The sequence below is a fragment of the Falco punctatus genome, assembly GCF_963210335.1.
Source record: "Falco punctatus genome assembly, chromosome: 7".
Classification (NCBI taxonomy): domain Eukaryota; kingdom Metazoa; phylum Chordata; class Aves; order Falconiformes; family Falconidae; genus Falco; species Falco punctatus.
The window spans coordinates 53,407,002-53,419,704 of record NC_137587.1 but is presented as its reverse complement, the minus strand read 5'-3'; the positions used below and the strand labels follow the sequence as shown (position 1 = coordinate 53,419,704).

General features: G+C 36.4%; 1 protein-coding gene across 2 annotated transcripts in view; it reads right to left on the bottom strand.

Annotated features, from left to right (window-relative positions):
* Window positions 1-3,013: 3,013 nt before the first annotated feature.
* The window catches only part of LRRC49 (leucine rich repeat containing 49), a 57,850-nt gene continuing 48,160 nt past the window's right edge, over window positions 3,014-12,703 (bottom strand). For both annotated transcript variants that reach the window (XM_080396124.1, XM_080396125.1), the window contains one exon: window positions 3,014-11,054. In XM_080396124.1, coding sequence (XP_080252250.1) covers window positions 10,848-11,054 — 207 coding nt within the window. In that variant the 3' untranslated portion in view covers window positions 3,014-10,847. The remainder of the gene's footprint in view (window positions 11,055-12,703) is intronic.

Here is a 12,703-nt window from a genome sequence, read left to right as displayed (position 1 = left end):
ATTAAACAACAAAAAGCTCTATTTGCCCACAGTAAACTGCTTGGTTTCGCTGTGTACAGGTACTTGGTGTTCATTTCCAGGAGGTCATGCTAGAGCTTGCTTACCTAGCCAAAATCCTGATCCCAGTGACACAACTCCTGCCATGAGTACATTGCACCTCCAAGCTCTAACTCTCTGACGTGAAGATTGAGATCATCACACAATGCTAGAATAAAGGAAAGCCAAACAGCATCTGACACCGTACTACCTTAGTGCAGAATTAAAACAAGATCAACATTTATACTCACCAAGTTAATCTCTAGAACATTCCGTAAACCCTTCTGAAAAAAAAAACTTTATGAGAGAAGTAGTCTTGAACACATCACAAAACTGTCTTTTGAATACTTAAGAAAACAAGTCTTTTAAAGCTTTGTCTAAACTAGGTGAGAAAACTTCAGCCAATGTTTTGAAATATTTTTAATTGAGCTGCTAAAGACAACTTCCAGGAACCTACTTAAAGTTTTACAAGAATTTTAGCTGTATCATAAATAGCCTTTAAAAAATTAAAAAACTGCAAGACCAAAACCCAAGAACTTGGCAATCCTGTTCTTGATTTCCAAATACCTCTCATTAGTAATCATTGAATTGGTTGCATTCCAAAACAAATGTGTATAGAAGAACCTACAGCGAAAGACTCCTCTAAATCAGCAAATATTTCAAAGAGATGTTTAAATATTCAGCACACAAGCTCACACAAAAATACCTACTTTCAGTGCATTTTATCACAGATTCCACTCATTTCTAGGTGCAACGAGCAATAAAAAAAACACATGGTATGATTTCTCCCTAGAACATAAGGCAGACTAGTTTAAAAAATAAAAGTAAAAAATCCAGGCAATACTTGACCTGTGACTGTTACAGGTGAAAATGCTAGTTAATGAAGTCTGTGTTAGGGGCAGCCAAGAAATGGATTCTCTCATCTGCTGATTCAATTGAAATGAGAGCAATAAAAAAAAATCTTTTACAAGCGCCAGGAAAAAAAAAAATAAATCCCACTGAATCTAGCACTACATGTGCTAGAACTATTCTGCTCCACACTGACAGGTGCTCCTACCCCTAGCATTCTTCCTCTTGGCCTCTCCATATAACACAGCTATGCCACTTTAGCAATACACCAATAACTAATGCTAATTAAACAAAAGCCTCTCTGTAGCTGTTCCCCACTGTAGAGACGGGGAAAAGCAAAAAAGTCGCCTGTGCCGTCTTCTGTCGGACTACGCACTGCAACTATGAGCAGTGCTGACAGTATTTTCCTTAAATAACAACAGAATACACTGGAGCTTGGAAACAAAGGGTGGGGAAAGTGAGAGCGTCCTAAGGGGAGCAGGGGAGGAGAAATATAGGAGGATTTGGCTTCCCACAACAGTTCTCACACCTCTAAAAATACACAAGGCTGTCTCACTCCCTATAGCTGCCCAACACTTAACATACGCTACAGATGAGATATACAGCACCTGGCTACCTTTACACCTTTGTCAGCTCATTACCAGATATCTAATGCAACCAAGTGTTTTTATTTCACTTTTGCTGCTATTAAAACGTAGGCCATCAGGGGATGATCCTCTCCAAGGCACTGCTTTTTATCCCACAGCCACCTTTGAATACCACTGTGGATGATTTTGACAAGTGTACTTTTTAAGAAGGTGTCTCTGGAATAAAAAATGAAAGCCAGTCAGCAGTGAGGCTGCACAGATATCTTAAACTAAATATTCTTTAACATAAGAATTTTTACCATTGACGCTCATCTGTTATGCTGAAAGACCCCTAACACACTCATAGATCACATATGGAGATACACATCACTGAAATGCTCGTTCGTCCCTGCAACGTGACAAAGCTTGTTGAAGTGAGGCATTAATGGAAGAAGTGCAAATAAATAATCTTAGATGGGCAACGTATGTTGATGGAATTTGGAAACTGCCCTGACCACATGTAGATCTATTAAAATACTTTCCTGACACAGCCTCTAGTTAATCCCTGAGCCTACAGCTAGCATCATCAAGCAAGGGCAATAGTTCAGCACCAACAAAGAAGAAAGAACAAATAATCAATACAACTTTCTCAGATCACCTGTTTTCAGAATTTTTTGGTTTCGGAATTCTCCAAGCAGCAACGAGATTAAGATTCAGAGAATCACAGAATGGTTTCAGTTGGAAAAGACCTTAAATATCATCAAGTTTGAATGTAAACCTAACACTGTGAAGTCCACCACTACACCCTCCTAGCTTGTCACCATGTACATCTAACATATTTTGCAACACTCTTTACTACTCACATGCATATACTACTGTAATGACCCAAGTGAAGAAGCAGTTATGCCTAACAATGTCTACCCTAATTCAGAGTCTTCCACTCTATCTGTGTGACCATGTCACTCTTCTTTGGCCATGTATGTATTCAAAATAGCTGAGGAGAGAACCTGTGTGCCAGACCTCAAGGCCTTTTCAAATGTGACAAAAACACCGACTGATCTAGATGTCACTGAAGCCCAGCATGACTTGGGGTATGGATCTCTCATTTTAGAAATCTAGGACACTCAAATTTCACCCCAAATCCAAGCAGAGTGCATGCTTGTCAATCATAAAGTGGGCTGCTTCCATGGGTTCTGACTGGCATAGAAAAAAATATCGATAAGCTTGGAAAAACTGCACAAGAGGGAAGCAGACAACAGGTGGGAAGGGTGGAACTTGTCTGTACAAATTCAGAATTTTGCAGACATCAACATCTGAATGACTGCCTACACTCCCCTAACAGAGGAGGAGAAAAAAACCAACTAACCAACCAACAATTCCACTGCATTGAAAAGATGGACATCTAAAACAAATTAGATGTTTCATACTGGTATAAGTGTCTATTTTCCTCTAGCCAGCACAAAATCTAGATGACTAGCTGAGGTACAGATGTGGTCAACATAAATATGAAAAAAAAAAAAAAAAAGGTTAGGGTAATTCACACCTTGCATATAGGCTACATGTAAAATCCCAGGCACTCAAATCACTGGGAATCTTGCGACATCTTCAACAGCACCAGTTTTAGCTCACATAGGTTATTAGCTTTGATTTTGCTTCTTTGATTATACATCCTAATAAAAAGCCTAAATCAATGCAAATACTTCTTAGAATCTTCAGCAGCATGTTGACTTGCATTTAAATCTTGCATTATTACATCTGCAGAGAGGGCGTATGAAAACACTGAAGTAACGTAACATATAAACCTTCATAAACAATCCTGTGGATCATGAGAACCGTTAATCATCTAGAAATTCAATCTGCAAACAAAATTAATAAAGTTTAGTTCATACCCAGTTCTACAACATCTTTAATACAAAGTGCAGTTTACAGGAAGTTACACTGGGAGGATGGGGTGGTAGAAGGGAATGGAGAGCTACATCACTCTTTAATTGGGAAAACCAAACCAAAACAAAACCTCAGCACCTACAGTTTCATGAATCAAGCTCTCCATTTCCATGTTTATTTAGACCTTTGTTTTCCATACTTGCTATTTCAGATGTTTATCAGAATATTTCCAGCCATTTGTAAAGCAACCTACTTTGCATTCCATCATCAAAGGTTGAACAGTATGTTGGGGAAGACATTCATTATTGTAGTAAACTAAATTCTTCATGTTAAAAACAGTTCATAGTTCACAATAATAAAAGAAAATAATTGATCAATAAGAATGTCTTTACATGCTCAAAATACTTGGAATAATCTAAATATAATTGTGGTTATATCAACATTTGCCTTGGATAAGATATTCATTCCAATTAAACCTACAATAACAGGCTTTCAAATAAAAAAGCCCCCAATATGAAGACTTAAAGTAATAAATGTACTTAATTAATACACTGCCTTTAACCCTAGAGCTCTTGTTTCAGGCCAAAAATCAGAGATTTTTTGGCTGAGTCCTAGTCTTGGAAAATCCTAAAAAATAATGGAAATATTCAAGTGTGTGATTAGAAGCAAGCACGTGCTTAGGTGTTTTGCTGAAAAATGGTAATATGCAACAGACAGAGCTCAATGTCTACTGACACATCTAGAGATGTTGGTAGTTCACATAGAAAAATGTCATTGGCTAGACTCCCACATTTATTCACAATAAGAAAGAATGGGTAACTTGCTTTAAAAAGCAAAAGAGAAAAAAATTCTTGCTTTACTGATTACTTTTTAATCTAGACACAGATCCTCAGGACAATGAAGGCCTCAGCTCTAATAAAGCAACTGGCATTGTTATAACTGCTGAATGTACAGTGAGATGTTTCTGCTTATGCAGTTATCAATTAGATAAATACTGAAGAAACTGGAAACAAAACCTCTGAAGATATGTTGAAAATTCAGATATAGTTTCTTGGTTGTTCATTACACTGCCATAAAAACACTAGGGTCTTTGTTAGTCAAGGGGTTAAAAAACAAACAAACCCAAAAACAACAACAAAAAAACACAAGTAACTACCATAATATCAGAGAGAGGTCTTCAGACTTACGCCTTAGGCAGTGGTTACGTCTTTTGCTCTGGGTTTATATGTTCCCATTGCCGTGCATTCACACGTCTCCAGAAGAATGCGAAGACACTGTAATAAAAGCTCTCTTCATTATTCACTTTGTATTCCAATAGCACTTGTCCCACCTGGGAATCCTCCCCTCTAATATTTACCCAGTTCTTCTCTAAACTGACAGTTCACATTTTCTGGATTACAAAAACCTGAGTGTTTACATTTTACTAGTTACTAACATCTCTTTGGAATCTAAGTAACATTTCCCTAGAGGATCTTGTTTGTAGACTCACACAAAAGCTTCATAGTCAAATGACTCTGACAGCTTTAACATGTGTACTTTACCCAGGATATGATAGTTGTATGAAGCTTAATATAGTCTATTGTCAATGCAGAGTTAGAAACAAAGAAAGCTGTACTCTGTGTTCTTGGCTTTTCTCATCGCTCTTCAGAATAATTTCTTTACTTTATTAGAAAATACATATTGTTGAGGTCTAACACAAGGCAGCAGCATATGTGCTGCACAGCCACACAGAACACAAACCACAGCACATACTGCCTCACAATGTATTTCTAAGTGTAATATAACAGCTAATCTATGAACTCTGTGTTTGTTATTACTACAAAGTCACAGCTTCTCTACATATTGCTATTTCTTTTATTGAAAGTGAATCACACTAATACCGCCATTACCTGCATGACCAAGTAAGATGTCTAGACTATGTGAGCATGTAATACAAACATGACATTCACAGGCACAATTTCATCACTGCTGTAGTTTGAGTTAACTTTACAATCTCTTGTCTTATGATATGTGATGAGTAGATGGAAACCATAAGTCATTCCAGGCTATCTTCTCCTGTGCTTAAATATTAAGTGCTCAAATACTACAGGCAGAAAGGCTTTCCGTTACCTTGATTCTGGAAAGGTATCATTCTCACTGCTTTGAAAAGCAGTACTGTTTCTGTTATCCATGTCTAGTATTCCAGAGAGAAGGAACTTGTTTATCATCTGCTCAGCTTTCATGTAAAGTTCCAGATTTGTTAGGTTTAAAATGAAGTACCGCCAATAGTAGCTTTTAACCTCTGGGATACCCATATTAGTCAAACAAAAAGAGTAAAAGGAATAGTATGTCTGAAACTGGAAACATCCCGATTATGGATGTAGTAATATACTAGATGTCATGCACTATATAATAAGAACGAAGATGGCACACAAGATTTTCCTTAATATGGAAGTAGCTGCCTAATTAAGAAGACTGCAACAAAAGGTGGGATTAAGCATTGTCATCCTGTTAACCAACAGATCCAAGTTGTAGTACCAAGAAATCCAAGAAATCTGATCCTGGTGTCTTGATTACATTATTTCATACTGTACCAACACACCAAAGTCCAGAGCAATCATTAAGCCGTCAGTTTGTATTTTCCAAAAAGCTGGAATAAAGTTAAATATAAGGGCCTCCTCAAGTCAACATAGTCAGTGGTATAGAATATAGGGCTGTCTTGTACAAACACATTTCCTGGGGATGCTGGATACTTCTAATGCTGAATTGGGTATCAACAGTCTAACCTACAGTTTTCTACTTTTTTTTTTTTTTAAAGAGTCAATGTGCTTTCATCAGCCAAGTATATTTCTGCTTGCAATACATCTATTTATAACTGAAAAAAAAACCACCAAAACCAAACAACTCAGAACGTGAGAAGTCGGTTTTTCCCCCCATTAAGACTTTTGATTCTTCAACAGAGCTCCCTGACGTTTGATACAATAAGCAGAAGCATCTGTCCACCCCATCTGTACACAAGTATGGCATATGAGGTCCAACACACAGCTTGTAAAGAAATACTGTTTTCACCACAGTAAACAGAGACAAGAGTTCCTCCAGATGAGCTTATCTTTCTTCTCCCAAGAGCAGAAGCCTAGCAAAGCTAGCCAACAAAATTAGATACTTGGATTGTATAAACAGTCCCTTAGATTCAATTTCTTTTAGCTCATTCTCAAGAAAATCCAGCTCTGAGGTGATGTAAGCAGATGCCAATTAGCCTTTTGTAAGATTGTTTGAAGTCTGTGTAGCCTACACAGTCTGCTTTCTAGTATGCAAAAATAAAACTGTTTATGATCAGTTTTGAGTAAAAGCATCTTTATCACATCACAGAGCAAAATGATTGCTAGCCTCCACTTCCCTCTCTCCTTGTTCTACATGTGTGTAACAAAACACCAAGCCTTACAAATCCTCAGAAGACTGATGCCTCCAACTTGAAGAGAAAAATAATTTCACTGAAATTGGACTTCAGGATGTAGCAGAGTTTGTATTATGTGGGAACAGAAACATATTCAAGTAATCTGTTTTCCCAATCAAAACAAATAGCCGTTATTGTGATTTTGAATATGCACACTGACCTTCCAATCTAAATCACATCTTTATGAATGTTGCTTACTAATAAGTAGCAGCAAGTATTTGCCTCAGCTTCTTTAAATAAATAGCTAACAAAAAGCAGTTCATCCTGATGTGTCACTGTGATAAAAAATAACAACTGAAAGCATTGGTGTTTGTCACTTTTACAGCCTACAGCTCTGATTAAAAAAAAAAAAAAAAAAAAAGGAAAAAAAATCACTTGTCCTGAATTTGCAGAATGTATACACAGATTGTGGACTCACTACTGTCTGCACAAGCCTAACTTAACCGGCAGATGATCAGTGTTTTAACAGGTTAACCTATTAAAAATTATTATTATTTGAAATAGCTTACATGATAAAAGTATGACCATTCATAGCAGTGGAGCGAGATATTGCACTTTCGTACCACTGATCTTCACAGACTGGAAAACAAAGATTTCAGCTATTTTCAGATTATGATCTAACACTTGGTCCCAGGCAGTAAGAGCAGCTTTACTTTACAATGCCCAGTTAAAACCTCTCCCCAGTACCTTTTTTTCCCCTCAAACTTGTCAGGATCAGCTTTTGGATTGCATCAAGTGAATCACTTCAACTTTTATTCCACTGCAGTGGCATATATGTAGCAATATTACCTTTTCAGAGCCTGTATCAAAAGGAGCATATGAAATACAGCTCTTCATCAATCTCCTTACTGCAGATCAATTTTCTGTTCCATAATGAACAGTGACTCTACATGACATAATGGGGGTTTCATGCATGGTACAGCTAAACTGAAAAAAGAAAATAATACAACATTATCTGTCCTTGTCTGGACATAGAGGAAAATTGTATCAGAAAAAAAGGAAACTGTACCAAAAGTCCAAAAAAACAGTGAAAAAACAGTTTTCAAAAGCCTTAAAAGTCAAAACATTATCTTTTAAACCCTTATTTCTAGTTAACATATGGAATTTTCACAATAATAGCTCCTGTCCAGTGCAGAAAGTCAGGCTATGTGAGGGAATTACAACAGACCATTTTGGATGGGATATCAATGAAATATTAACAGTATCAAAATTCACTTGTCTGCAGCATTTAAAGGTCCCCAGCTTCAAAATCAATGGCTATTTTAACTCCTCAATGTATACCTGTAACTACAAAAAATTTATATATGTAATACTGAAGATTCAGAGCATGTAAGAATTTGCTTCTTATACAGCCTCCAAATTTTTAAGTATTCAGAAACTCCTCAAGCAGCAACTAAAGTAATATATCCTACAAATCTATGAACTAACAAATAATCTTGATAAAACACATAAACAACATATAGCATGCCAACTATTTTAAGATCACCTGGTTGCTTAAAAGCCTATATCCTCTTAGATCTAGTATCACTTTGGCCCATCATATACTTGCTTCCTAAAAAGAACTAGTAAAAACTATTAGGGTTTTTTGTTCCTACTGGTTCTAGGTGAAAAGAACGTATGCAGCCCAACATTAATCTTTTCTTCATTTATAATAGCTGCCTGGCTACCCTCACTTCAGCCATTTAGCAATCTTGTTACAAAACAGCTGCTATCTTGAGAAAAGTCCAAACTGGCAGCATCCACAGCCCACTGGGAATACAGAGCATTTTAAGGAGACGTTTCTACAACTCACAGTCAACACCCTCTGATTCATTTCACTTCGGTTTTTCAAGACCCTACCTTAAAGCCTCCAATCGGGATTATGCTTATAAAGCCTTAGTATCAGAAAGTCTGGCTTTTCTCTGGATTTTCCCATGGAGAACTTCCTGTTCCTCTAGACCAATCCACCCTTCTTAACACATTTTTTTCCACTCTTTTATTGCTGCTGAATCTGATTCAAAAGGGGCCCATCTGCTCCAGCTAACATCGTCAGGAGAGTTCTGCACTTCCACACAGCTGCTGAGGTTTCTGTCCCCAAGCAGAAGCTGGAATTGCTCCACCACCCTCTTTGCACAGAAGTGATGTAAAGGAACTGATCAATCAAAAAAAAGCCAAACTTTTGCATGACCATTTCTATATTGACTATTTCCGTCACGTTAACTCTTCTTTTCCTCACATTTTGCAGGGTCTTAATTTGTTCCTTTAATAAAGTGTACCATAAAGCTTGAGTGTGCAATGCTCCAATAGAAAGAAAAAAATATCCTATCAAACACACTATTCTTCACTATAAATTCCATGAAGCAATTCAAGAAGCCTGGAGGGGCAATTGCTTCTATTAAATGCTATCATCTGCTGGAGCAGTTCTTCAGGACTTTTAACATTTTCTTAGAATTTAAGTGACCTAACTTCCATTAAATTCTGTAAAGACTGAAAAGCAACTACCTACAGGCATACTTTAGAAGATCACATATCACAAACCAAATTGGAAATTACTTTTAACAGCATGTGTGCCATTGCTAACCTGTAACATGCTCAGAAAATGGATCCTCTCTGACAACTTTGACGCACCAGCTTGACCTGCATGCAAGTCAACTGTATATTCCAAAACACCTACGGACCACTGGACTCCTGCCACTCATTCAAGGCTATTTTCAGGGTGAATAAATTTACTAAACTGCATTTGCAAGAGAGACTTGTCCAGGTAACGTCAAAAAATAACCTTCATCTTGAGCCATAAAAACCCTTCCATGAACTTTTTTTTTTGGTTATGAATATTTCTCTTTTATAAATAAGCTTAAGTAAAATAACATCAATTTGTACAGAGGAAAAGAATGCACAAAGGTTCTGGATTGTTTTGTCAAGATACAATCGAACCATAAAATTAAGTTTAAATGGCACAACTTCCTACCTGCATATGAACACTAGCCACGGGAACCAGCCAGATTGGCTAACAACACCTGAATGCAATTTCTGAGGAGGAGATGGCAAGGTGTTAACAGTGGGAGTTACTGTACTATGGAATGTGGTTTTAATACCCATTATTCACAGCTGATCAGTTTGGGGGCAAGTTGTGCCTCATCTTCATGCAGCATTAAGAAGTCTTTTCTTTGTACACAGTGCTTTATGTTATCTGTGAAGGGCAAAAGTGAAGAATTTGTTTTTATTGACAAATATGAAATTTTCACAGTCACAGAATTAATTACAACTGAAGAATAGTCATCAGTTTCCTTACCAAATGTAATGCATGCATTTTTAGCTCATTTGACCTTGGCAAACCTCAAAAATTAATCATTTAGTAATCAAGAAACAAAAGAAATTATATAAACACATTTTAACAGAAAAAAAATAAAGCTTAATTGAGTACACCTCAAATTCGTATTTTACCTGTTTATAATTCATACAGACTAATATAAGTGAATTTAATGAAAAACACTTAAAATCAAGTTCAAGCAATTTGTTCAGCTCAGAATTAGGCTCATTACACACTGAATCACGAGCACTGTGATGGCATTGATGTGAAAGAGTGTTCTATGATCTCACAAATTAAACAACAACAATAAAGTCTTCATCCAGTTCAGGATGTAAAAATAATTTATTAGCTTTTGCTCGTTAAAAAAACCCCGGCTACTATTATTTTTTTTCAAACAGCAGCAAACAGTCAAAAAGGTGACAATTGAAAAGTGTTCAATAAAAAATAAGGCAAGCAGAGTGTAAATTTGTTCTTTAAAAAAATCAATGCTGTAGCACTACAGAAGAAAGGGTAGCAGATAAAAACAAAGCAGAATTTAGTAAAACACGATAATCACCAAGCTACTTCTATACTACCTCATCACTTCAGCCAAGGAAGCGTTGTTAAAGCAGTATGCAAGTAAACTTTTATTTCAAAACTAGAAGAGTTAATTAAGATTTAAAGGCATCCCTTTGGGGGTGTGTGCACGTGAAGTATGCCATAGTGATGGTAATTTTATATTCTATTGTTTTAAGTTTGTAAAACATCACAGAATATTGAAACCAAAACCTTGCAAGACAACAAGCCTTGACTACTGTTTTTGATCAGTGATCCGCTGCAAGCAGAGTTTCATGTAGGAATTTTTATTGCGTATTTCTATCACTGCATCTCTAACAAGCTCAATGAACATTTGAGGCCAGAGCTTCTGCAACGACTCATTTTTCATGTTGATGTCAGCTGCTTCTTTCACTAAGTTCTCAACGTATGTCTGGCAAAATGTTTTTCTTTCCTTGATTTCCTGCATGGGAGAACCATTGCATTATTGAGTAAGATAAAGAAGAGGTTAAACAATAGCAAATCCATAAAACCACCACAGAAATTTAATGAATTAAAGAACATCACAATGAGCAGGCAAAAAGGCCACTGCACATTCATCCTGAGTTGCACAACCCAGGTTCTAATTCAGGCTTTTATGAACGTGGCCACAGATTCTTACTGTATTCATAATATTCATATTATACTCATTAATTAATGTGAAATCCACTTTTAAGTAATCACAAATACCTTTTAACAACTTTACGATTTTTGGTGCCTTCCAACATAGCTGTGAAAATTTACGAAATCATTAAGCACTAAACTACTTTTCTTCCTTCTTTCCCTTCCCAGCTTTTCATGATTGTAGTACAATTGGAAATATATGCTTGTTTACCTGTCCTAACAAAACCTAAATATCTTGTCACAAAAAAAATATGCCAGTATTCATCCTTTCCACAGGTTTCCTAAAGGACTCTGGCAACTGCACAGTTCCTAAGATGTACTACATTAGATACTGAAGTAACCTGAACTTTTGTAAAAAAAAAATAAAATAAAATTGCACTTTGTGCAGCTACTAGCTCCACATTTTAGTCACTCTAACTGTATTAATCCCTGGTTTTGCAGAGTTCCTATAAAATGCCATAATAAGCTTTGAACAATAAGTTATATTGGTGCTAAATATCTAACTAGTTTGATTTATGGCACTGTTAAAGTGTTAGGTCATGCTTTAGGCCATCAAAACATAGGTTTTCTTAAATGAGTGATAAAGCAGAGAAAATACTTTCCAGCTGTTTCCTCTATAAAACAGATTATTAATCAATGACTCAGGCTATCATCTTCAGCATTAAACTTATTCAATCACATTTATTATGTTAGTTTACTACTGATGGGGAACTGGAATCAGTCTTTTTTGCTTATCTTAATCTTCTCTTGTGACAACCTGTAATATCTGCTGCCACATACATAATAACACTATAACAAAGGACAAGGTGTGAACTGCTGCGCTAGGAAGACAAGATAATGCATGTGTTTCACGGGCTGTAGGAATACTAAGCTTATTTTATTATAGTGCTTGTTCCATGGTAAAGGACAAGAGGAATACCTCACTGTATGACATATAAAGTTTTAAGCACTGCTTACCACAGCTTTTCAAGAGAAAATGTTTTCTTTATCTCCACACACACAGTCACTATCTTTTTTCTTGCACTAAAGGATTTATGTATTTTCACATAATGAAAAAGCAAATCACGGGACAAGCATGGGAAGCGGGGTGCATATAGCTAGAACTTGTGATGATTGCACAGAAAGGAGATTGTGGCTGAAAGCATGTTCTCCCTGTGAACAACCTCCCCCTGCCCAAGCAAAAGAGTTAGCAGATCAGAAATGCAAACTAAAGCAAGCGTGACTGATGTGTTTATCCAAAACAAGACAGCTTGCAATTTTATTAATAATTAAACTTAATACATCCCCTATATATTTTTTTTCCTGTAGCTCATTTAAAAGCTAGGTAACGACTCTTTATTACTACAGCCTGCACTCTCTCAAGTCTTGTCTGTGGGGTGTTCTTCACCAATTCATTTTGGGATACACTTTCTGATTTTCCAAGTCCATTAGAAAATGCTAACATGTGCA